The sequence below is a fragment of the Panthera tigris genome, chromosome C1, assembly GCF_018350195.1.
Source record: "Panthera tigris isolate Pti1 chromosome C1, P.tigris_Pti1_mat1.1, whole genome shotgun sequence".
Classification (NCBI taxonomy): domain Eukaryota; kingdom Metazoa; phylum Chordata; class Mammalia; order Carnivora; family Felidae; genus Panthera; species Panthera tigris.
The window spans coordinates 48187318-48213244 of NC_056667.1; the positions used below are offsets into that span (position 1 = coordinate 48187318).

The 25927-nt window shown below is 44.9% G+C and overlaps 1 protein-coding gene across 10 annotated transcripts in view; it reads left to right on the forward strand.

Annotated features, from left to right (window-relative positions):
• FGGY (FGGY carbohydrate kinase domain containing) overlaps positions 1–25927 on the forward strand; it is a 417204-nt gene that overhangs the window by 312583 nt on the left and 78694 nt on the right. For 9 of the 10 annotated variants that reach the window (XM_042997390.1, XM_042997396.1, XM_042997397.1 and 6 more), the window contains 3 exons: positions 13087–13161; positions 18630–18750; positions 24781–24875. In XM_042997390.1, the coding sequence (XP_042853324.1) occupies positions 13087–13161; positions 18630–18750; positions 24781–24875 (291 nt within the window). The remainder of the gene's footprint in view (positions 1–13086; positions 13162–18629; positions 18751–24780; positions 24876–25927) is intronic. The other variant, XM_042997395.1, reaches the window with a different exon arrangement.

Sequence of the window (25927 nt, forward strand, 5' to 3'; positions counted from 1 at the left end):
CAGGACTCGAGATCACGAACCATGAGATCATGACCTGAGCCGAAGTCAGATGCTTAACCGACTGAGCCACCCAGGCACTGCCCCCGCCAGTATTTCTTTCCCTCAGTTTCAGATAACATCAAAGTAATCACCCTGAAATCTCTACTGTCATGTTATCCTTTGTCAGAACCTGCAGTGACTACTATCTCCAGCACTCATTTAGTAGATCTTTATTTTTTACCTAGAAGTGCCTAGCACTGCCGTAGATACAGTAAGGTACAACAATATGTATATTCACAGAGCATGTTTCAAGGGAGGGAAGGGAAGTGCTTGATAGAATGTCTACTTAGCAACTGTAATGGTCAGGATATTCCCAGTAGAGAAGGAAACCTATGTGATTTCTTCTTTTGGCTTCTGAAACATTTCTCTGGACATATACTAAGTACTTAATATGTACTTAATTGACAGTCAACATGGAGATAAGAAAGAAACCATGTATTGCTTTGAAAACATACGTATGAACAGTTTGCTAATATTAAATAGATTGGTTGCTGCTCTTAGTATCCATATGATATGTATCTAATACCAATATTAATGTCCAGTTAAATGAAGCCAAGAGGTTCCCATTTTATCCTACTTATGAAGACATTTGCTTATCAACTAATTAATTAAATATTTGAACTAATACAGGCCTTTTATAGTTGCTGGGCGATATAAGAATAACTAGATGTAATTCCAACCGTCAGGACTATTACTGTCGGGATGGGGGACTGGGCAGACAGAATATATAAACAGGTGATACTGGGCATGCCAGCTGCAGGTGCCACTTACTGTCCAGGGCTCCCTAGATGTGTGGGAGATGACTGCCCAGCCTAGTCTCAGAGGTCAGGACAGGCTTCAGACAGGAGGTGACATTGGCACTGAGTGAAGCAAGGAAGAGGGTTTGGAACCAGGAAAACCATAGTAAATGCAGTGTTCTAGAGGGGAGGAGAACATGGAACATGAACGCCTCCGAGTTTGGTTCCCTGCATCATTATCTAAGCAATGATAGATTGCATTTAGCATTTTATCTTGGTAGTAAAAAAAAAAAAAAAAAAAAAAAAAAAAATCTCAAGAGAAGCCCTGGACCCTCTCTGTACTTCTGCTTTCTAAGCATTACACTCTCCCAGTTCTTTATCCTTCGCTCGGTTGACTCTTGTCTCTTATCTTTGTTATTCATTCATTATTGATCACCTACTACGAACACAAAGAAAAAAAGAAACTGTGGGTGTCCCAAATTCACATAAAACCAGGGAGATGATTATTGCGTACATGTGAGTGTGTGCATGAACATTACGCAGTGTGATGCTTGTGATGCAGGTATCTGTGCAAGCCAAAACAGGCACTCAGTGGATGTCGGACTTTGAATGATTTTTTTTTTTTTTATGTGGCATTTGGGTAGTAAGACCTGATGCAGACTTCCTCTTCTTCATTTGAAAATACATGTGAGGATGCAAAAAAAAAAAAAAAGGCATAAACTCACACTGACTTTGAAAATTAACATGTCGTTCAACTAGCAACACCAGCACCAACAGTCTCAGAGAGAATCTGGGAAGAATTTTAGAATCTAAAAGACTAGCTGGAACTTGTTTCATAAACATAATACATGACATATAAGCAAAGTGAACCTCTAGCCTTGCAAGAGGTTAGACCTACCTTCTGCTCCTTGGCTTAATAACGCAAGGTCCCTTTAAGCCTAAGAACAGGGCAGGCCTCCCTCTATGCTGCTGCTGATGGTTAGGGTGTTTTGTTTTTTTGGAAGCAGCCAGTGAGTTTAATTTCCCAGAACTCTCCCACAACCCCAGACCTTATCTTCCCTTTCAGTTCAATCCATCAGAAAACTGCCAACCTAAGAGGCCAGCTGGGCAGGAAGACCCATCTGGGATGAATGCTGCTGCCCTACGTTCTGAGGATCCCGAGTAAAAGTCTGTTAATGGGAGTCAACATTAGGAAAAGCTGTGAGTTTGGAGGAGGGCTATAGGTTTGCACATCTGCTGTCTGTTCTAAGGGTAGAAAACCGGGTAGTGGTGAGGCCACCAAAGCTACCCAAAATAGAAGCTGCTAATTAAAAAAAAAAAAATTTTTTTTTAAATAGGGACGCCTCGGTGGCTCAGTCGGTTAAGTGCCAACTTCAGCTAAGGTCATGATCTCACAGTGGTTTGCCGTGAGTTCGAGCCCTGCATCAGTCTCTGTGCTGACAGCTCAGAGCCTGGAGCCTGCTTTAGAATCTGTGTCTCTCTCTCTCCCCCCCCCCATCTCTCTCTCTCTCTGCCCCTCCCCTGCTCATGCTCTGTATGTTTGTCTCTCAAAAATGAATAAACATTAAAAATATTAAAAAAAAAAAACTGCTAGACTCTGGGAACTGGCAACTAGCTTTAGATCTGAAGAGGCATATCCAAGTTGCAGTGAGTGGGGCAGACAGTAAATCATGTGTACTCTCTGCTGGGAAGCACTGAATATGTATAGCTCTCTAGTTGAAATGAATAAAGAAATAATAAAGTGAGTCCATTAGAAAACAACATGTTGCATACAAAGCAAAAAGAAGTACCATTGGAACACAGGGAAAGGCCTCTTAAAGAAGTGTTTACTACTGAAACCAAAAGAAAATGTTAGAGACTCGGCATGTTCAGTAGGTTGTTTTTTTTGTTTTTTGTTTTTTGTTTTGTTTTTAAAGGCACATCTCTATGAAATAGGACAGAAACTTAGTGGGGGGAAAAGTGAGCTCAGATGGAAAGCCAGTGGAATGAGGAAAAAAAAAGGAGATGATAAAGACAACTAAAAATACAGAATAGCAGAATTAAAACCTGCATTGAAGTCAATAAAAAACAATTTTTACAGAAGAAAATAAGATCACAGCTGCCATATGACCTAGTGTATATTTTACATTTATTAGAAAAAAAAATTTGAGGATAGGGACTACCTATGGCTTGTTTACTTTTTAAATTTCAGCAGTGTTTAGGGGTGCCTGGATGGCTCAATCGATGAGGCGTCCGACCTCAGCTCAGGTCATGATCTCACAGTTGTGGGTTTGAGCCCCACGTTGGGTTCTGTGCTGACAGCTCAGAACCTGGAGCCTGCTTCAGATTCTGTGTCTCCCTCTCTCTCACGCTCTGTTTCTGTCTCTCAAAAAATAAATAAACATTAAAATTTTCAGCAGTGTTTTTAGGTCAAAGACAGGCATCGAATAATTGCCTTATGGCTAAGCAATTATTTCTGTCTTTATTTGTCAAGGGACGAATGAACAGTGACCTGCCTAAAGTCATAATGCCAAGAAATGGTCTGCCTAAATAAAAATGTGAGTCCTGACTTTGAGCAAGCACACCCCACAGGCTGCCTTAACTCATAGCTCTTTACTCTGCACGATACACTAGTGACTGTGAGATGGGAGTCCTAACACCCGTCTCACACGTGGTTTCATACCAAACCACACTCCTCAGCCTGGTCCTCGCTCCCCTTCTCTGAAACCTGGCCCTCTTCCTTTCTCCCATGTTTGTCCTTACCCTGGCCCTTGGATTTAAGCTCTGACCTCTTCCTCTCCTCAGTAATGGTGCTTGTTTCCTTCACACCCTTACAGACTCAGATTTCAGAAGTAATCAGCACTCCTGCTTTGACCTGGCTATAAACTCTTCTGCTTTAGAGCTGCCTGCCCTCAGAAGTAGGAACAAGGCATAACCCAGGAATCCTTCCCTTATGTGTGAACACATCATTTTCTTTTGTTCTGGTGACAGTTGGCTCCTGTCTATGTGCATGGCTGCTTCATTTCTCCTTCTGTGACTGACCTGTGGCACTAGGCTAAAAAGAGGTAGAGGCTAGGGATGTGGGCAGCTTAATGGTGTGCCTGGGCCAAGTAGACATCTATGTAAATATTTCTCCTTTCCACTTGATAAATTAGTTAAGGGCCCTGCATATGATGTGTAAAGGGAGCAGAAGCTCGGGTCATAGCAATCAGTATCAAAGCATTTAACACTGATGGCTCTAGGTTCTTTAAAAGGAAAACATAAGAAAAAATGCTTGTATTTAAAGAAATGTGGCATGGTCATGCATCAAGAAAAATGAAGCTAAATATTCATCATCAGGAATGGTGGCCTGTTTTCGATAGTTTTTATGATTGTTTTATTTTATTTTTTAATGTGTATTTATTTTTGAGAGAGAGAGAGACAGACAGAGCATGGGCAGGGGAGGGGCAGAGAAAGGGAGACACAGAATCTAAAGCAGGTTCCAGACTCTGAGCTGTCAGCACAGAGCCCTACACAGGGCTCGAACTCACAAACTGTGAGATCATGATCTGAGCTGAAGTCAGACACTTGACCCACTGAGCCACCCAGGCACCCCTGATTGTTTTTATTTTAAATGTTTGGTTGGAGAGTTTTTACCCCTGTGAAACAGTAAAGGGAGCCCAGGGATCAAAGTCAGATCTGCATTGGCATCCTGCCTTGAAAATGTACCAGCTGTGTGACCTTTGACATTAGCTCTGTGAGGTCAGTCTGCTCATCAGTAAGTGGGACAGGCTTCCTTAGGGGATGATTGTCAGAATCAACAAGGGGGAGACTATCACATAGTGGACAGACAACACCAGCAAATACTTCGGAACCTGTGGCTTCTGCTCAGTGGCCCTTATCTGCGTGTTAGAAGACGATAGCAGGATTCTAAGTGTAGCCTTTGGATGCCAAGTAACCAGTCATGAGCCATCCCCCTCAGCCCAGGGACCATCTGGACTCAGCAGCCACGGAGGTCATCGGCTGTGCACGACCAGCTGGTGAAGGCAAACAGTCACTTGGTCCTCACAGAAGCCACATTTCATACTGTACAGAGATTAGTCTTTTCTCTACATAAGTCCTTAGGCTTCACTTCCCTTAACCACAGCAGGAAACACTCAAATTTTGTGTGCCTTACAAAACTTTAGTGCTGGAGGAATTTAGAAAGAGGGCATGCGTCTCAGTATATATGACTAGTTTCTATTCTCAAATTAATACTACCTCTTTGTTTTGGCGCTTTTTAAAACATTCTTTTCCTGAAATATCCAAGAAGTCAATTCATCAAATGTAATCAAAGAAGCAAGTCATGTCAGAAGCCTATCAGGCCATGAAAACACCATATCCCCCAGTGGTTGAAACGTGTTTTCTCTGCTTCCTTTTGCAAGAACAGCGCTACCCAGAACGGAAAGTTATTTTCTCGTGCTTTGAAGAGCTGTGATTTCTAACATAAGACCATATGCTGCTCAAACTGCTGGAGAGGTTGAGTCCTGCTCCAACGGCTCTTCAAAGCAAGCCCAGAGCAAGTGTGCATGTGAAAAACCGAGACAGAGAAAGGGAAGACGCGTTGTAAGATCTTAGCCGGTTCCCAGAGGACGGAACCCCAGCTAGAGACGGACCTTGCTAAACAGTGTCCGATGTGGATGGAGTCAGCAATGCAGATGAGGCTTTGCAAGATCTCAGGAGGAGCCACAGGCTGTCTCCCAGTGGCTTCCTCTGATGGGGAGGAGGATGCCAGACCTGGAAGCTCATGGGCTAATTCAAGCAGCTCGTGACTGATAACATTTATCAGGCTTGCAGGGATGTGCATTCTTTGACATGGGTTTGTTGATGATTTTGTTACAATTTAATGCCGGTTCATCTCACTGTTTTTGTTTTGTTTTGTTTTTACATATTTTTGCCTATGACAAATTGAGTCGTATAACAAAGCTTAATATCCTAAGTATCACCTAGCTGGTTTTCTGATAACGCATTTTCTTATTGAGGTATCTAGTTTAGCAGCTCGTATTTTGTTTTGTGATAGATATCATTTTCTCCAGGACTGTAGCGTGTCAGGCACCATGACAGATGCTTTACATGCATCATCACCAGCATTTCTCACAGCCCTGCCCAACAATGTCATTGCCCGATTTAAAAGGACGGAGATGGGGTGCCTGGGTGGCTCAGTAGGTTGAGCGTCAGACTCTTAATTTCAGCTCAGGTCACAATCCCAGGGTTGTGGGATCGAGCCCTGTGTTGAGCTCCGTGCTGAGCGTGAAGCCTGCTTAAGATTCTCTCTTCCTCCGCCCCTCTCCCCTGCTCATGCTCGCTCTCTCTCTCTTTGTCTCTCTCTGTCTCTCTCTCTGTCTAAGTTTCAGAGAATCACAGCTATTTTTTTCCTAGAGGGGGAAAAAAACAGAAGTGATTTTAGAAACCTGGTGTGTTCAGATTGAGGCCCCTGATATCCATTGGGAGGAAAAAAAAATGTTTTAAGGAAAAAAATGTTTTTAAAGAAAAAAATTAAGTTTTTGTGTTTTCGTATTCCCACTGTTTTCAGTGTGTCTGCCATATTTTTTCATTTGAGTGATTTTTTTAAATTTATGTCACAGATTCAGACTTTATTTTCTTAGTGCTCTCTTCCCTAACTATACCAAGCAACAAGTAAAACCCAGGAGAGGGAGGCAAGAGGAATATGAATTACAAATAAGAGTCCTTCCCAAGGTAGTATGGCTTGATAGAAGACCGAGGAGTGAATTGGGTAGAAACCCGCTAGGAATATCCAACAAATAAACAATGAGAAAGATCTAAGGCCAGGGGACCAAGGATGGGATCCAAATCAGTATGTAAATCATTAGTATGTAAATCAAGACAGGCTGGATGACACCAACTAAGGACCTGGACAGTTGACCAGAACAGCTTTGGGATACTGGTGCATGAGTACATTAAAATGGCTTGGATTGGGGCGCCTGGGTGGCTTGGTCAGTTAAGCGTCCGACTTCGGCTCAGGTCATGATCTCACGGTCCGTGAGTTCGAGCCCCACGTCGGGCTCTGTGCTGCCAGCTCAGAGCCTGGAGCCTGTTTATGATTCTGTGTCTCCCTCTCTCTCTGCCCCTCCCCCACTCATACTCTGTCTCTCTCTCTCTGTCTCAAAAATAAATAAACGTTAAAAAAAAAATTTAAAAAAAATGGCTTGGATTTAGAGCATCAGAAGCAGACAAAGATGTGAAGTGCCTGGTGTATCTGGGGCCTGGCAAACTAGTGTGTCACGTAGGGTTCACCAACAGAATAAGGCTGTAAGGGAGAATGTCAGTCTAGGCTTCATGAGTTTATCGGTTGTCTGTTGCTGCTTGAATAAATTACCACAAACTTAGAGGCTTAAATTTCTTATCTCGCAGTTCTGTGGGTGAGAAGCCTGGGCTGGCTCAGCTCGTTTCTTTGCTCCAATTTTCACAAGACCAGAACCAAAGTCTCATATCTGGAGGCTCTGGGAATAATCTACCAAATTCATTCAAATTGTTGGCCAGTTTGAGCTCCACGCAGTTGTGGGACTGAGGTTCCTATATCCTGGCTGACCGTCAGCCAGGGGTCCTCAGCTTCTAAAGACCACCTGCATTTCTTGACTCATTGCCCCCCTCATCCATCTTCAAAGCCATCAATGGCAGATCATGTCCTTCTCATCCTTTGAATCTCCCCGGTTTCCATTTCTGCCTCATTTCTTCTGCCTCCTACTCTGTCACTTGACTGACTCTTCTGCTTTTACGGGCTCACATGATTACACTGAGTTTATACTGCATAATCCAGGATAATTTCTGTATTTTAAGGTCATCTGGCTAGTAACCAGTTCCATCTACAAAGTCCCTTTACAGCAGTGCCTAGATTAGTGTCTGATTGAGTAACTGCAGGATGGGAATCTTGGGAACATCTTCAGAGTTGTTAACACGTTGTGTTTTGTTAACACATTTATCTGCATTTCCCAAATCTGGGTGAGTTTTGGGCGATGCCAAGTGTCATCCTCGATTCCTGATGCTTACTGAAACCTCTGGGACGTTTGTGCCCTTTCTCTTTCAGGCTGCTGATTATTTCAGACCTGTTCTCCAATCTCTGTCCTCTCTCCAGAGGTTTTCTATACATTTTTCTCTGATCCTTCTCATTTCCCTATTGTCTGTCCATCAGCTCTACCCTTATTATTGACTGAGTCAACAGAGCATTTTTGCTGTTCCTTTGTTTTCTCAAAAGCTTTCAACCAATTCCCCTGAGCCTTGGATACTCCATCAAGCTCTGATGACCCTAGAAAACCTCAGGACTGGGGATCCTGTTTTCTTGTCTTTGTAATCTTTAGAGACCTCTTGAAAATCTATTTCCAAGATTTTTTTTCTTTCTTACTAACATATATAACTAATTCCTTTAAAATCACTAAGAAGGAAAAAAAAATTAGCTAACTGAATTACTACTATCTTTTTTTGAACAATTTCGACAATTTTAACGCCTGTCAACCTTTAATTCACAATGCCAAGGTTAAGGACACTTATTCCCACAATTTATTGTACAATATGACCTTGCTGAAATGCAAATTGCTGGGCCCACACCAAAGATTTGGGAAATCTGGAGTTGGAGCTCAGGAAGTCTGCATTCAGCGAGGATCCCAGGAAAAGATGAGGCGTGCTCAAGGTCTCACAGCTCCTAAGTGGCAGCAAGACTTCAGGTGAAGTCTATGGTGAAATTCATCTGTCCTTACTATTTACATAGTGAGTGAAGGTGTGTAGGTTGATAAGGACTAGGACTTCTCCAAGGAGTCCTTGCAGTGAGTCCCTCATCATCCTACTCGTGGGCCCTCATCAGGGGCATGCTGTTTGTCCACACTCCTGGATGTCCATATCTTTAACATTATGATCCTCATGCTGATGATGATGAACATGCATTCTGCCCTGTCTTCCCCACGCTGGTTGTGCACTAGTCTTCAGTACCCCTCATTAATACCCTAGGGGTACCCATACCATGTTAAAGGAGATGTTTTGTTGCCCTACTCCAATTAATGAATGGGATTGAACCCTTCGTGCATTTAAGATAAAGAGAACAAACATTTAGTAAGAGAAAGAAAAAGAAAATCAACGCTACGTGTCATTGGCATCCCAACGGTTTAGCTCTTGTAGACTCAGTATAGCTTCCTGAAAATGTAAGATACTTTGCAAATGATTTTTAATCTTCACAAAAATGCCTTGAGGTATCATTATTCCTCCTTCATGAATAGGCTTCAGAAAGGTCACCAAATACTCCGTTGTGCAGCCAGCTGGGGAAATGTCAAGATCCGAACCCAGGTGTCTTCCTCCATAGCTTGTCTTCTTTCCATTCACCCACACTTGTCTTCTAAGCTCAGAAATTCCACATAAGCATTTTATAACCATCATCTAGGATGTTGAAGTTATCAGCCGTAGTTTGCATCTCTTTAGCCACCATATGCAGCTTTCACACATCTCTAAATATTAATTATAAAAGTTTTCTCTTACAGTTCTCCTTGTTACACAATGGCAAAATAAATAAAATGTGCTTACCAGTGCAACTCTCCCATGGGGCTTCCCCACACATTTCACTGTCTTGCCCAAACATTCAAAATAGGCACATGCACATCTTCTAGAAACACACTCCTTCCACTTATGCTTTCTTCCTACTTCCCCTTATTGATGGAACGATTCAGCCCTCAGATAGGGATATCTGCTCATCTGTCACGTCTCAGCTTTCTCACTGGTTATAAAGCTGCACCTCCCCCCAGGACGTCCCTGGCATTCCTGGGCTACTGCTGCCACTTCCCTACCAGGCTGGCTCCCTGACAGGCCTCTGTAGCCTCCTGAGTGGTCCACATAGCAGGCACTCCTTAGGGTCAACAGCCATTTGACTTTCGCCAAGGCATGGTTGAAGTCCCTAGTATTTGAGAGAGAAATCAAATGGAATTCATGATGACGGGCCCTTCTGGAGTCTCCATCTGCTTATCAGATGAGATGTCAAGCAAGCAGGGCCCCAGACCACAGTAACTTCTTTAGAGAGAAATGTCTTTCACTGAGTCGCGTTTCAACTCCCTGGCCCTGGTGATGTTGGAGATGGAGTGGGAGAGCTGTGCTTGATTAGTCCCATTCGTTGCTGAGTACCTTCTTCCTTAGAATAATAATGTTTTCTTCCTTGAAATACAGGTATGTTTTATTTATCATAAAAAGAAAACGCTATGTCACCCGTGTGGTGTTCCTTTTGCCAGAGCTACTAGCAAGCTTAGGAGTTAAATTTAGTGCTCATTTACATGATCTCATTCTCAGTTTCTGGAGAAAAGAAACTATCTTCTCTCTTCTCCCCTATGATTTCTGAGCTCTGGGGGCACTAGACATTTAGACAAGGGGCCATGATACTTTTGTTGCTTGAATATTAATACTGTGGGGAAAGTCTTACAATTATTTACTGCAGGATAAGAAAATAAAATCTGGGGGAACCTGGGTGGCTCCATCGGTTGAACGTCCGGCTCTTGATCTCAGCTCAGGTCTCGATCTCAGGGTCGTGAGTTAAAGCCCACACTGGGCTACACACCAGGTGTGGAGTGTACCTAGAAAACTAAAAAAGAAAAAAGAAAATGAAATCTGGTGATATTGCATCCGTCCTGTCTTACGGGTTTTTGCTAATCAAGAAGGATATAAGAACCAGTTACACTATAAATGTCATACACAGCAATAGGGTTCCTAGTTAATTAATAGCAGAATGTATCTCATATCCAAAGTCAGATTTATTCCCCACCCCATCACACTGTACCCAAATCTGGTCTTCAGGACCCACCTACGGGGAGATGTGAGTCTGCCAAGCATGCACATAACCCAGTCACACAAAGGGTCACAGCTTCATTCACATTGATGACCAGAGAGAGGAGCCAGAGGTAGCGTGCCTCCTGGACTGGTTCTGGAAGGCCGCTCTAGGCCTTGTCCCAGTTGGCTTTCCCAGTAGGTAAGCTGCACAGATGCTGTTGAGGCCAGGCCAGTAGAGAAAAGAGAGACCATTCATGATGAGCGATCTTTATCCAGGATCATCATGTGATACAGTGCTGGTCTATGACATGAGGTATTTGGCTGCAGGGACATACGACAGGGCTGAAATCCTGCCCACTCTTCTCCTTTTTATAATTTATTCTCCCAAATGGGATGCCTTTTGCATTTAGTCTGCCTGGAGGGGGCACCTTTTTCTAATTCACACAAAGGTTCCATATGAGCAATGGGCTGCTCTTTTACCCCGATGATCTCCTCTAAGCCACTGTGATAAGGGAAGCTAAGTGTCGAGTCTGGGCGGTGAAGTGGGGTGGGGTGGGGTGGGGTGAAAGCCTGGAATGAGCAACTAGAAGTGATCTTCCACTCTTCTTTCTTGGGGCATGGAGTAAATGGCCCTCCCCTCTATGAATATATGAGGAGCTGAGGTGGTAAATATTATCCTCCCGTAATCGCGTAATTAGACACAAAAGGCTAGGATGTTAGGAAAGACAGTGGTATACAAAGGGAAAAGGCATTGTCATTAATTCACACATTCAGCAGATCGTAATTTAGTACCTACTATGTGCCAGACATAGTGCTAGGCATTGGAGATACTGTGTGAGTATCACAGGTAGTCTGTCAGAACAGCTAGGTTCTGGTTTCCATTGTATGTGTTCCCTGGGGCACGTTATTTCCTTACACACATTATGAAGTGAACTTCTATAACATCAGCAGTGTTCATGTTCTCCTTTACTGCCAGTGTTTTTACTATGTGTTTAGGTCTCTGGGGAACTTTACAAGGGATGTTCCTTCACACTCGAGTTATTGGCTTGGGAAGATGCATACCCAGAATTCCCCTCTAGTCTCTCGTTCAAATCTTCATGTTCCCGTGTGTTAAAATCAAAGCTCAAATTCTCAACTGGTCACCCAATTGTTTGGCAAGAGAAACCATTAGCAGGTAGCTCTACTTGAATCCGATAATGCCTGCATCAACAGACTTCAGTGAGTAGTCAGAATAGCTAGAGCAGAGAATACTAAGTGAGGAAGGACATGTACAGATGCTAGAGAAGTAAGCAGGGGCAAGCCAAAGAGGGAGCACATAAAACAGCATAGGCATCTCTGCCTCGAAATGAGGTCAGTGGACAATTTGTAACAGGGAGTAACCTGATCAGGTTTGTATGTCAGCACAAGTACTTACAAAATGGTGGCCTGGATTGAAGAAGTGAGCAACGGGACGAAGAGAAGGGATGGACTCGTGAAAGATTTGGGAGATAAATGGACATGACTTGGGAGACTGTGTAAATCCGAGAAGAAAGGAAAAGTCAGGGGAGAGTGCCCTCAGGTCTCTGGTTTTGGTGACAGAATGGAGTCTGCCCTGCAACAGGTCAATACGGCCCCTTAGTCCTGGCTCAGAGGGCAGTCTGGAGAGGGTAATTAAAGGGGACTGGAGAGACGAAGGAAAAGGACCTGGGGAGACTGCTCAGCTCTCCTCTTTTAATGTCGCCACCTCATTGCACTCAAGATCATACACACCGTAGGCTCTGAGTAAACCTATGTTACGTTGATTAATTTTGTAATGTGAAAATACAGAGCAAATTCTGGTATTGATATCCACAAACTTCAGAGTAGGCTTGAAGAACCCCGCAGTTTTTCACCCTCTAGAAATATCCCAAGAGAAGATGTTAATGAATGGGAAGTGTGAAGGAGGGACTGTTGAACAAGTCTTGAAGGCATCTACATTTAGCATCCTGTTCAGTTCTGGAATCTCTCAGAAATTGACATACTCCATATAAGCATGTGGTTCCGATTGACTTTAATGGGATTCCCTTGCAAACCACAGATTGTAAATTATCCCCTAGTAGGTATAACATTTATAGGAGACATATTATTTTACTCTGAATACCCCCTCGATGCTTTTACACTGAATTCTGACAACAGCAAGCTCAGAATAAGATCATCTTTTACTAGAATGCCACTGTTCCGTGTTGATTTCTCTAAGCCGAAGAAAGTGGGTGTTTATAATAAAAGAACATTTTTTTTTTAAAGAAGAAGAAAGACTTAATTCCATGCTAAGGAATACCAAACACGATTTCCGTATGGTATTTGTTTTGTTTTTGTTTAATACAAGGCAGGGCACTTTCTTTTAGAGAAGAAATGATAGTTTTTCCCAGGTCTGGAGATTAAACAGTTTGGTAGTCATTTCACGTTCAGCTCACAAAAAGGGGATTTGCATATGAACTTGTTTGGGCAAGAAAACACATCTGAACGTGTTTCATGGGAACTATCTCTATCCATGGCAGCTTCTTTTGGCCATCTCTTTCTTTTCTTTTCTTCATCCCTCCAGGTCACCGGGTTGAAACTGTCTCAGGACCTCGATGATCTTGCCATTCTCTACCTGGCCACAGTTCAAGCCATTGCTGTAAGACCCTTTAATGCCATTTTTAAAGAGAGCGAGGGCTATCAATAAACTTTAGACCACATGCTCCTCCAAGATACATCATGTGCTTTTTGCGACAGAGATTGTTAATTAAAAGGGAGCTTGCCAAAAAGAGATGCGTGTCTTTTAGGAAGGAAATCTTGATGAAGTTCTTCACCTGCTTCACTAATCACTTCACATGGCTGAAAGCTGAAAGGAGCTCAAGCCTTTGAGCATCATAGTTGTTATGTATGTAACTTGTCTTCCAAACTCAATTAAATAGAAGCAGATGCCATGTATGCTTGCATTAAGAAAAGCTGATGTTAAAGAATGTGCACACTTATGAAACACATGACATTGTTCCCTTCACAAAAGGATTCATTATAGGGTTCCTCTAAATAGTAAGCAGCCTTAGAACTTGGAAGTGTTTGTTTTTAGGTCATTAGCAGCTTCAGCAAGAGGTTCAGATGGTTAAGGAGAGGAGGGGAGAATTTAAAGTGTTAGGAACTCCTATGCTGAAGATGAATCCAAAGTGAAAACAAACTCCTAAAGGCTCAAACATCATTCTCTAAGGACTCTTATTCTCCCAGAGGTGGTCATGTTAGGAAGTGCATTTTGGAGAGCGGGTCATGGCTTTCTGAGTTTCAGAGCTGGGAGGAACCCCCAAAATTATAGCTAATCAAGCGAGGCTTAGCCACTCTGGTAAGAGAACCTGGACCAACAGAAAGGAAAAATCAGGCCAGTAAATTCTGATTCAAAATTTATTTTTCAGAGACACACAGAAAGTTTCCTGGTTCCTGTTATGTGGACATATTTATATGCCGCTCAGTTATTTTGTTTCTCCATATACCACTTCCATAACCTTATTCCTTCAAATAATAGAACTGCATACATTTTTTCCATATATCCATATCACTAACAGAAGTGCTTTTCTCATGTCCCCATTTGTCCATGTAGCTATGATGAGAGAGTAGAGCTTTCCAACCACTAAGAACATACAGTCTTATATGCCCCAGGCCAACTGGATTGGATGAAACAGTCCTTTTAGTTTATTTATGTGCCAGTTTGACTATCTTCCTGAAGCAACTGTCATTGATTTAATAGCTTGGCTAGTTCAGTGGCATCGATCAGCTGGTCTTACTTATGGGACCTTGGTCAAAAACAGGTAATTCTGGTATCTGTCAAAATGGAGGGAGTAAATAGTAAAATGAATATGAAGGAGAATAATGGGCATCAGTCGTCAAGACAGTTATTTAGTGATCCTATTTGATGCTAATAATGATAATCATGATGAATAATTTAGTTTTGGGGTATTATGTGCCAGGCACTGTGCTAAATATTTACAAACATCATGTGACTCAACCTAATGAACTAGGTCTTAGAATCCCCATTCCGCAGGTTTGAAACCTACACTTAAGCAAGACCACTTAACTTGCTCAGTTTCATGTAGCTTACCGAGTAGCAGAGCTGGAATTGGTGGCCCCGGCTTTCTAAAATAAAAGTAGCTATATGGAGTATTGAGGAACTTTGGTTTTCTGATCCAACAGTGCCATTGCATGAAAGTCTTTGAGTGGAATAAAATGACCACGTTGAAACGGAAAATCTGAGCTGTGTGTTGCTCGTCCTCTGAGTACATGCCTAGAGGCAGACCCAGGGGCACCATCACGTGATGATAATGACCATTGCCTTTCCTCGACACCCACTAGCTGTGCCAGGCACCAGAGTACCACCCACCCACCTGTGGCCTAGGACAGCTACCCTGTAAGTAGGCAAGCTTGTCCTCATTTCACAGACAGGAAAAAGCACTTTTCGAGGTCAGAAAGCTAGTGCTCAGTAGAGTCACATGTGGAGCCTGAGAAGTGTCTGTCTCGCTCCCGATCTTCTGCTCTTTCCACTCTCCCAACCTGCATTTGCTTTTTGATATGCTTGTAAATGCTACATGGAGGAAATAAGCTTCCAGGCATTTCTATGGCCAGTTTTTATTTTACACATCTTAGCAAACTTTGTTATTTTGGCCAGGATCGCCTCACAGAGGCACCCCCCCTTCCGTGTAAATGAGGTTAAATATAATGCGGGCTGGGTGGAGCCAGCCAGCTACATTTTCCCAAATACCACACAGTTGGAAAATCAATCTTGTATTCAGTGGGTTGTACATGTATTAAAAGCTATCATATTTATTCTGTCCATCGCCTTAATGACCTTTATAATACCGCAAAGGGAAGGAAATTTAAGACCTTTTTTTTTTTTTTTTTTTAAATAAGGTTTCATTGTGGGGTCAACTGAATTGTGAGTAGTTCAGTCTGTTTTGCAAAGGTAAGACAGTATGCCGATCTTTCAGGCAGAAATGTGCATTTCAAAGAAGTATTCTGATAACAGATATTTTCCCATGATGTTCAACTTGGGGAAAAAAATGGTTTTTTTTGTTTCATTAGCTCTGAATATTGCCCTAGCATCTATATGTTGTGAATAGACGTGGTTGGTATTTTGTAGGAATAGAATGAAAGCGATATTGTAATGAAGTTAACTTGGGACTGTGCGAAACTCTCCATGAAGTAAAATTCTCTCTTGATCACACTGAATTGAAAGACTTGTCAAACAACCAGTTTATCCATAGCCTGTTCATCTATAGTTTTCTTTTCAGAATAGACCCTTAAAAAGTACTATTTGCATTTGAAGTCTCTCGATTTGCATTTGGTTCTGTACATTCCCAGTGGACTAGCCTGATTTTAATTTAAATTTCTCTGTGAAAACATTTTTTCCAGAAAGGTGAGCACAAAATCATTTTAGCACAAAGCCCCGTGGCAGGGCATTTAAGGAGGGTGGGACATTTCACAGAGTGGAGCCTGGGACACCCGAAGGGAATGCCCTGTTACTGACTGAGTGGGAAATTCCAGCCAACAATGCCACATGGGGGAGAGGCAAGGCTGTCACAGCCCCTCCCAAGGGAGTGCCTCTTGTGCCGATACTTTCTTGCCTTTTCCCAAGGGAATGTGCTTTGTGTTACCCTCGGCTCTGGCCCGCTAATCACATGAACCACACTTCTCTGGTTTCAGAAGTATCAGACATACCAATTTTGCATGGTAGTTTCATGCATGTTGGGGGGAAGCTGTCCTCCCCCAACACAGACCCTCAGGCAAGTCATAGAACTCCTACATGGGGATAACAAGGTGCAGTTTTTGAGTTTGTCATAAGATTGGAGACGACATCAAAATGCGTAGCAGAGCACCTCGAGTATAGCTAATAACCAAGATAGCGCTCGTGTCCAAACACCTGCCATGTACCCGACACCCTTGTGTGAGTTGTGCATACGCTGTCTATAGCAGCAACCTTGCAAATAAGTATTACTGTATTTCATCGAATCTAAGACCATAATAAAAAAAATGTTACTTGCGTGTTAACATTTCTGACAATTTGTAGAGTTTTAAGATAAATGAATGTGATGTTACTATTCCTTTTTAAAAAATGGGAATTGAGTCTTAGGTTCCATACAGTTTGATTCAAGAGGTAGGTGAAATGTCTTAACCCCAACCTAGGTTTCTTGAATTCAAAAGCCATGTTCTTAACTACTACAGGCTCATGCCCCTTGATTAGACTAGAGTGTCCTGGAATCCACAGACACCAAATGATCCATGGTGGACATAAGGGCATCTGTCGACCTTCTAAAATCATTCATAATACTATTTTGTAAGTGGCTTTTTTTCTGGAAAGGTCAGTAGGTTTTATCATATTCTCAAGAGGGTTCATGACCCCCCAAAAGCTTAAGAAAGAACATCTGGGGGTAATCAGCCACATGCAATAAGCAGGATCTGGCCTTATACAGTACAACATGTTTTAATTTTTTTTTAACACACTACATCTGTGGATTATTTTTGGAGGCCCAAGTTTCACCTAATCCATATTCTTGCCAGATTCACGAAGAGCTGAGGGCCCCTGGGCTGGAACTGCTGAGCTTTTGCTCCTGAACTGCCCCCGTCTCTCCTAATTTACTACACAGCATTCAGGATTTCATGCCCCATGCCCCACCCCCCTTCTAGCCCCTCCCTCTCCCAGAGACACCGCCAGACACAGGGAAGACAGCTCTCCAGACTGCCTTGTCAAAAGAGGCTTCCCTCGCCCTGCATCCCACCCCTGTGGGTCAGAGGGACATCCTGGCCACTTCCCAAACCCTCTTCCTTTACTTTGGTTATTCCTCTGATAGGGCATGCCCTCATGCTAAACTGCCTTCTTCTTCTCTACACACTTGGGTACCAGCTTCCCAGCAACATGCAGGATACCACCTCACAGTTTTCTCTCCAGCCCTAACCCTGCCTTCTTAGTGGCTATCCCATCTGTGGCCTCCTAGATCCTTGACCTTCTTACGTTCCCTGACCTCCTCCTCCCTCTGCTTGGTCAACTCACCCCCTTGTCCACACCTGGGACTGTGTCATCCCTCAGAGTTAATCGCTCTCTAAACATCTCGAGGGCTCTCTCTCACCATCAAAAAACCATTCCTCTCTCATTTCCCTCCAGAGCCACTTTCTCAACCATTTTCATGTGGCTGCCTCACAAAGTCATGTCACACTCCACCTTTTTGTTTTGAATCCTGACCCCAAATAAATGATGACTCATGAACTTCCAGTTTTTGAACCTCTAAATAAACTGATTTTTAGCTCTTCATGTATCCTAGTTAAAACTAAAGAATCGTATGTTGGCATTCACCCTGATGACCCCACAGCACTGTCCTTTTCTCAAGCATCAGCGATTTGTACTGAGTTTAGTAAACTTAGCAAGATGAGGAGCATAACACATTTTGGGGAGATCCTAGCACATGAGGGCTGAAATGAAGCACTGTGAAGCCATGAACAAACCAGAGCACGGGATTCCCACCTCGTCCCAGGCCGCGGGCTCCAGAACTGTCATTGGAGAACCGCTGCCTGGCTTCCAGTGAGAATAAAGGACAGGTCAGCCCTTTGCCAGCCTGAAGTCTTACTCTCATCTTCATGCAGCTAGAGCTCTCTTCTCATGTTTCTGCTGCTGATTTTATTGGTGTCCTTTTCCAAAGCACCAACCTCTTCAGTTCCTATCCAGGGAAGGAAGCCTGAACCACAGACCACCAGCCAGTCACTCCATGCTTCGTTTCTGCTAGAGCATCGGGGGCCGCAGCAAACACCCATGACGTGTGGGTTCCGGTGGACTGTGGTAGCACCATCAGCTGTTTTTGTCAATGTCGTGTAACTACTGATGGAAGCGAATGGTATAGTAATTAAGCAGGTTTGGGAATCAGGCCCCCATTGGAATTCCCACTCTGTGACTTCATTCGCCGTGTGATCAGAAGCGACACAGTCTCCCGGCGTCTCAGCGCTCCGAGACAGGGCATGTAAAGCTCTCAGTGTGGTGTCTGTCTGGTGCTGGGTGGACACTTAGTAAATGTTCCAGAGCTTTTCTTTGTGCTGCTGCTCTCCTGATGCTTTCTTCTGCTTTTTCCCTTTAAGTTTGGGACCCGCCTCATCATAGAGGCCCTGGAGGCGGCAGGGCACTCTCTCAGCACTCTTTTCCTGTGTGGAGGCCTGAGCAAGAATCCCCTTTTTGTGCAGATGCATGCAGACATTACAGGTAAGTCTGAGGAGGAACAGAGGAGGTCACTTTGGGCTTGGCAGCAAATATGCCCGGCTAAGAACCGGACAGGGTTAGAGATAGCAGGGTACAAGTGATGTGCCAAATTATTTTGCGTAGTTAGGTTAAAATGTATTCTTGTTTCTTAAGATCACTGTTAAGTGTCTGTAGCCATGATGGAGAAAGTGACTTCTCTGTGAAGGCATCTTTTGAATGATCCTGAGAAATGACAGGGGTCGGCAAGGGCTAGGACATAATTTAAGCCTTTACGGAACAGTATGAGCACCTCTTCTGATGCACACTTGTGGGGAATATTGAAGATGCAGAGATGGGTAAGACAGGATTCCTGCCCCCAGAGAGCTCAGAGTCTATTGAAAAGGACAAACCACTGTGCAAATATTGTGTGGCAAGAGCTGAGAGTGAGAAAAGCACCGAGTGTCACGGAAACATAGTAGGACACCTCACCCTGGTTTGGACCTGGGACCGGGCAGGGCAAGCGCTCTGGAGGAAGTGATGGGGAAGCTGTCTTGAAGAAAGAATTCTGAGCCCAGCTGCTCTGTGGGAACTGGGGTCTGGCTGCAGATGGGAATTTGAGCCCTGAGACCCCAAGATCCTGTGATTCTTTCATAGCTTATGACACATATCAGGAAAATCCAGAAGCATGGGCTGGTCCCTTTGTGATAGGAACACAGCAGAGCAGGATCCCCGCTGCTGATCCCTCAGCGTTCAAGAAAGGGACCCCGTTGGCAGGAGGCTTGCTTGTATCACAGAGCCTTCCCTGGACTGCTGTCCCTCTGGAACTGGTGCTGTCATGCCTCTTGTCCCTTCTCCCCTGGTGTCTCCTGGAGATGGGCATCCCCCCACCCCAGGATGGCCAGGCACCAGAGCAGAGCAAGGGAAGGGAAATAGAGGGGATTGGACCCTGCCTACAGCTCCAGCTCCAGCGTGATAGGAGTCCATCCTTCAGTAGCCTCCCTTCATCATGATCTCTTGCTGTCCCTCCCCCGTCACCTGGATTCCTTACCTCTGACACCTGGGTGAATCAAGGTCCCTGCCCTTGACACTGCTTCATATCACTCTTGCCCCCTCCAGAAGATACAGATTTCTGCGGATGAGAGCTTTACCAAATGTCAGGGGCGTAGTCAACCCCTGCACTTCGGGAGATCAAACTAAATAAATTCTTCATCCCCATCTTAGAGATAAATAGACTGAGGCATAAGCCAGAGGACAGTATAAAAAAGCACATAGTCTAAGGGGAAATGTATCAGGGTAATAAGTATAGAAATTACTACCATTAACCAAGCTCCCACTGTGTGTTGCTAGAATCACTCTGTATATGTTTAACTTCATAAACTGCCAAAAGGTAGCAATCAGTGCCCCATCTTACAGACAAAGAAACTGAGGCTAGGAGGGTCAATTAAATTGACTGTCCAAAGTCAAACATTAGTAGGAGGGGAGGGACAGAACTAGGACTGTGACCTGGGTGTGCCTAGGCTAAGCGTCCCCTACGCTGTGCTGCTCACCCAGGTTTCTTGGCTTTCCTGAGTAGTTTGTGCCAATGTGTTAATTACTCTTCCTTGAAAGTGTCCATAACCTAGGGACGTGGGCCGTGCTGAGGCTGAAAGAGGAAAGACCTAAAAAAGGAGCCCAAATTACCTTGTAGTTTTCCCTAGGAGAAAACCGATAACCACATTTTATCTAAAAGTCAGCTAGCTAGTCAGATAAGATTCAGACTTAAAATGTAATCTTCGAGTGACTTTCCAATTTCCAGCCTTCTAATTGCCATGAAGCCTTCCTACCTCTGTGCAGGAGGGGAGATAAGATCTGCACTGGCTAACGTGTCACCTGTGACAATGCCCCAAGAGCAGGGCAGTTTGAGTGACCCGGGTCCTGACCAGGCACTGCGGCTCCAGCCTTAATGAAAGTGGGTCCTCTTCCAGGCCTTATGTCCCTGAGCTGACTCAGAAGCAGGGGCGGGTAGCAGCTTCACAGAAAGTTCTGCTTTGGAAACAGTTCTTCAGGCTGTTGAATGAAAAGGCTGTTAATCGTTATTTGGATTCCGATTGAAACTGGACCCTTTGTCTCTGGCCGTGGACCAGTTACACTTCCAGACAAAGGGACCTTTTCTTTGGCTGGAATTCCTCTGCGTCGGGAAGCTGTGACTGACGAGTGATGGCAAAGTGCATCTGCCTTTAAATGCTTTGGGTTCTGCTCAACTCATTAATGCATCAGATAAAATAGTTCCCATTCCAGGCAGAGTTTCCTTCTCCCCTCCTTCACCCAGCACTCACAGAAAAGAACACATTCGCATTGGGTCCTGTAAAAGGCAGGTGCGCACCAGTGGGTATAGAGGTAGAGTTTTGGATGCCTCGAAACATTGTAGTTCCGATTTTCCTGCAAACAGAGGCTTCGGGAGGACCATAGACCTGGTGCATGAGTCTCAGGACTACCTGTCAAAAACCCAGCAGGATTAGAAGATTCTTTGGAGATAGTGTGGAGTCATGGAAAGAGCATGGGGTCATCTCTGTGACTTTGGGGAAGCTGCCTTACCTCTCTGAGCCTTGTTTTCCTCTTCCGAAAGAGATAACGCTATTTCCTCCTGATAGATTGTGCTGAAGGGGTACATGCTCGTGAGTTCATGAGCACCAAGGTCCATGCCTGGAAGTCAGTGTTCCATAAATGTTAACTCACTTCTTCCCTTAAAGCAGCCCCTCGCCAAAAAGAAGGAGGTGTGTTAGAAAAAAATTTTAAAAGCGCAGTTTAATAATTTGTAAGCAAATCTTTGCCATGTGACGAGCAGGCTTCCCCGTGCATGCAGAGAGAATGGGGCTTTGCCAACTTGGGAAAATGTCCTCTACATGAGGAGGAAGAATCTCCCTGTACGTCTGGCAGTTAGTTTAACTGTGGTTTCAAGAAATACTTGGTGTGTCCTAAGTAATTGTAGGTTTCCTCCATTGACTTGGGACTGAATGTTCCTTCTCTGAATTTTGTTTTTTGTTTTTTTTTTTTTAATCCCTGGCCGTTTCAGCAGGGATTTCCCTCTTTCTTACTCATTATTTTAATAATTTGTCCTTCCGTTTAATTCATTCTGAAGCCTTCTCTGAGCACACAAGCGTACCAAGCACTGAGCTTGGCAGGGGGATGCAAAGAAAAACGATAAGGTCCTGCCAGAAGGGTCATTACAAACCAAAAAAAAGTGCTCTTGGTGCTTTGAGCAGTGTCCATAGAGGACAGCAAGGACCCAGAGGATGCTGGTGTCGGTATGAGTCAGGTCCAGGCAGGGAACAGATGACGCACAAAGTTTGGAGTAAAATCAAACAAAGGGTCTGTTACAGAGGTGTGGGCAGGGTGTAGGGAAACCCCGATGACCAGGCGGTCCCCTGGGGCTGCCCACAGTCTTACCACCCCGAAGCTTGCAAGGGGCAGGCAGGGGCATAGCCATCCTGAGTCTGAGGGGCTCTGAAGAGGCTTCCCGACTACAGCTTAGTCAAGGTTTCAGCCATGAGGACAAGGGAGCCATGGATATGGTCTGCACAGGCCGGTGTCCCAGGACCCATAGCAGGTGGGAGGTGGAAAGGGACGAGGTGGGATTGACCTGAAGGGAAGTGGAAGCAGTGAGTTGGTATCATCCAGGTGACAGGGATGAGGAGGAAGTCTTTAGAGATAAGGGTAAATATTAAGAATCCTAACAGCTAATGCTAATGTAGTGTTTTCTCTGAGCCAAGCACTGTTTTAAGTGCCTCACTCATAATAGTACTTTCAATCCTCGCAGCAGCCCTGGAGGAAGGTAGAATTTTATCCCCATTTTGCAGATGGGGTAACCGAGACACAAAGAGGTCCAGGAACTTGCCTAGGATCACACAGGTAAATCAGCGAGCAAGCCAAATTTCAAACGCTCGTGGTCTGGCTCCAGAGTCCTTAGGGCACAACCGGAGAGCTAGTGGGGGATCCACCAGATTCGCTCTGGTGTCCGGTTCCCCAGGGGAAGGGACTGCAGGTGCCTACTCCCTGCTCAGAACTAGTGAGGCTTTTGACAGGGTAAGGAGGGGCTGGAAGGTCAATGGCATTTACAGGTGCTTACTATCTTCTAAGAAGAGCCATGTCTATGAGGGTGGTCCCAGCTGCTACAAAGGCATGCAGCGCTCTCCTGACTGGGCCCACACAGCCCTTCTGTGTGGCCCAGTGTCTGTCCTTCCCCTGTAGTTGGCTGATGGGCACCTGTCTGTCCCTTCCCCGCTGTGCAAGTGAGTGTGTGTAGAGGGCCTTGGCTCACCTTCCTGCTTCATTCTAACAGCGGCAGCCACCGTTCTCAGGGGCTTAAGACACTAGACATGTGCTGAGCCCCATGTGTGCCTTCTCTCGTCAAGCCTCACTGCAGACCTGCACAGCACGTCTTACTATTGTCCCCCTTTCACACACCGGGAAACCGAGGCTACATATTTATGTCACTTGGGGAAGGACCCAGGGCTAGTGGAATGGACTGTGAGCTTTTCCAAGGGACCCACCCCCGATGCCTGTCAGCGGAGCCTCAGGTGCTGGCCCTACAGTCTGGGGGCTGGCATTCCTGAGCCCCTAGCTGTGTGAGGGCGTTCTCTTCCCTGACCCTCTGTGCCAGGTGGCCGGGCAGCTGACTGAGCCTGGGAGTAGGAAGAAGAGTTAGGAGGCAGTGGGAGCCTCGGGGTGACTGTGTCAAGGAGATCTTCCCAGAAAGGATAGGAGGACACATGCAGTCTTTGAAAAAGTCAGTCTGGTGTCTTGAGTAGAGGAAGGTGTTCAGGTCTGGCTACTGAGCTTACCTTTGTGGAGGCTGCTTCCATCTCCTGATTAGCCAATGCATTTATACTTATGTTTTACGTATATCTTGTTTATAGCGTACACATATACACATATAAACCCCTCAGAATTCTAAATTATTTCTATTAATCTTAAACCCACTGTGAGCCCTCAGGCTCCAGCAGCTGGCATGTGGAGTGCTTTCTTGCTGCCTGGTGGATCTCTACTCCTCCCTCAAGTGCCTCCGTGATGCTCGTCTCCACTCTGACGGACACCCCAGCCCGTTCCCTATCCGGGAAATTTGCTCTTTCGTCATTGAAGCCTTTGCCGTGTGCTAGATAGTAGTTAGGCAGTCGCAAATCCAGGAATTCAGCAGTGGATGAGACCACGTGCCTGCCCTCATGGAGCTTAGGCTCGAGCAGGGGAGACAGATGGTAATCATGCAGGGGTGAATGATGCTGAGGAAATAGGGGAATGAGTAATGTCGTGGGTCAGTTGTCACTTTAAACTGAACAGTCAGGAAAGGCACAGTGGGATGGGGATGTTTGCGCAAATGCACAAAGGACACAGAGAGAGTTGCTGTGTGGGCCTCTGGGAGGAAGTGACCTAGACAGAGGGAACAGCATGGGCGAGGGCCCTGAAGCTGATTCAAGAAAACAAGGAGGCCAGCCGGGGCAGGGTGGCCAGGAGGGGAGGAGACCGTCGGGGTGGGTGCCAGCTCTGGAGGGCCTCACCAGCCACTGGAAGGGCTTCGGCTTGTCTGCAGAGAAATAGGAAGCCACCAGAGGGATTAATCACACCCTCTTATTACTTCCCTTTTCTTAGCGCATCTCAGTTAGAGAACCACCCCCCCTGTGCGGCCTTTATCTCTTTCTCATCCACCTCCCCTTGGAGACCTGAATAGCAGGATGGAGGTTCATCTCCACATTCGCTGGGCCCAGCAAAGCACTCAACAAATGTTTGTTGAAGGGAGCTTGAACCAATGGCAGGTAGTAGCTGGCAGAAGCCTGGGAAATCGGGGCAAAAAGGTCTCATGAGTGCTGGGTCCCTTGGGGCTCCTGGCTGCTGCAGCAGTAGGCACGGGCTGTAAAATCCTTTAGAATCAGGAGCAGAGAACTGTGGGGGATGGGGAGAGGGTGCCCGCTGCTGCCTTCACGTCACATCACATCAGGTGTTTCTGTTGCTGGGGCTGCTTGCCGGCTCCCCTCACCATCCCGGCCCTGCTCCCTAACCAAGGTGTGGCCTTGTCCTGTGCAGGCATGCCTGTGGTCCTGTCGCAAGAGGTGGAGTCTGTTCTTGTGGGCGCTGCTATTCTGGGTGCCTGTGCCTCGGGGGACTTCGCTTCTGTACAGGTATGTGAGGGCCGAGGGGCGGGCCGTGGCTCCTCCCCTGTCTGAGGCTGTTCTTCCTCTTGACAGCAGCTCACATCTTGCAAAACACACGGAGGATATAATTAAGAAATGATAGGTTCCAGCCAGGGAAAGCACAAACACTTCTAGCCTCAGACATATTTATTGCAGTTTTCATTTGACTTGGCCTCCGTTAGTGTTGGTCATTCTGTTTTCCTGTTAGGTTTTTTTTTTTTCCTCTCCTTTAAAATAGCTCTTAAATGATTTCTTTTAATTTCCCCTCGACTTTTTTTTTTTTTTTTGGTAGCAAATGAAACAGATAAGTTTTAAAACTTAAGTGTTCCGTGTACATTTCAGATTTATATTTGTTTATTTCATCTTCATGTACCACTTTCCAAATAATTTTGAGGATTCTGACAATAAGAGGCACAAATGAAAACGTTAGCTTAAAAAAAAAAAGAATTAAAAGGGAAAATAAGGAACAAAGATATAGGAAAAAGGAAATAACTTGGGCTCCGTGACGGAGCACACAACTGGACTCTGAGCTTCCTGGCAGCCAAGACAAAAATGAACACATGATAAGTTGCATAATTCTTATTTTCAAAAAGAGGAAACATTAGTTTCTTGTGGGAGACAAGGCTTTTCCTGCCACCAAATTGCAAAAGACATTTCACACATAGGTTCTATGGAGAGATTTTGAGTGGTTAAATAATAATATGAACAACAGGTTTCTGAAAAGCTAGAGACGCAACTTAGGAGGAGGCTGAGAGCACAGGCTTTGGACTCAGGCTGCTTGGGCTCCAGTCCTGCCTTGTCTACCTCCTAGCTCTGTGCCCTGACCACTCTGCTCTTTCCTCCATTTCTTTCTCTGCAATAATCATCAGGAGCACATTATGAGTTCTTTCTCTGTGTTGGGAATGCACGCTTAATCCCATTATTCCCAGCGTATAGTTGAGGAAGCTGAGGCATAAAGAAGTGAAGTGACTTGGCCTCAGTTGAAACAGCTAGTGAACGGCAGAACCAAGAAGTCTGGCTCCCCAGCCTCCCCTGAGAGT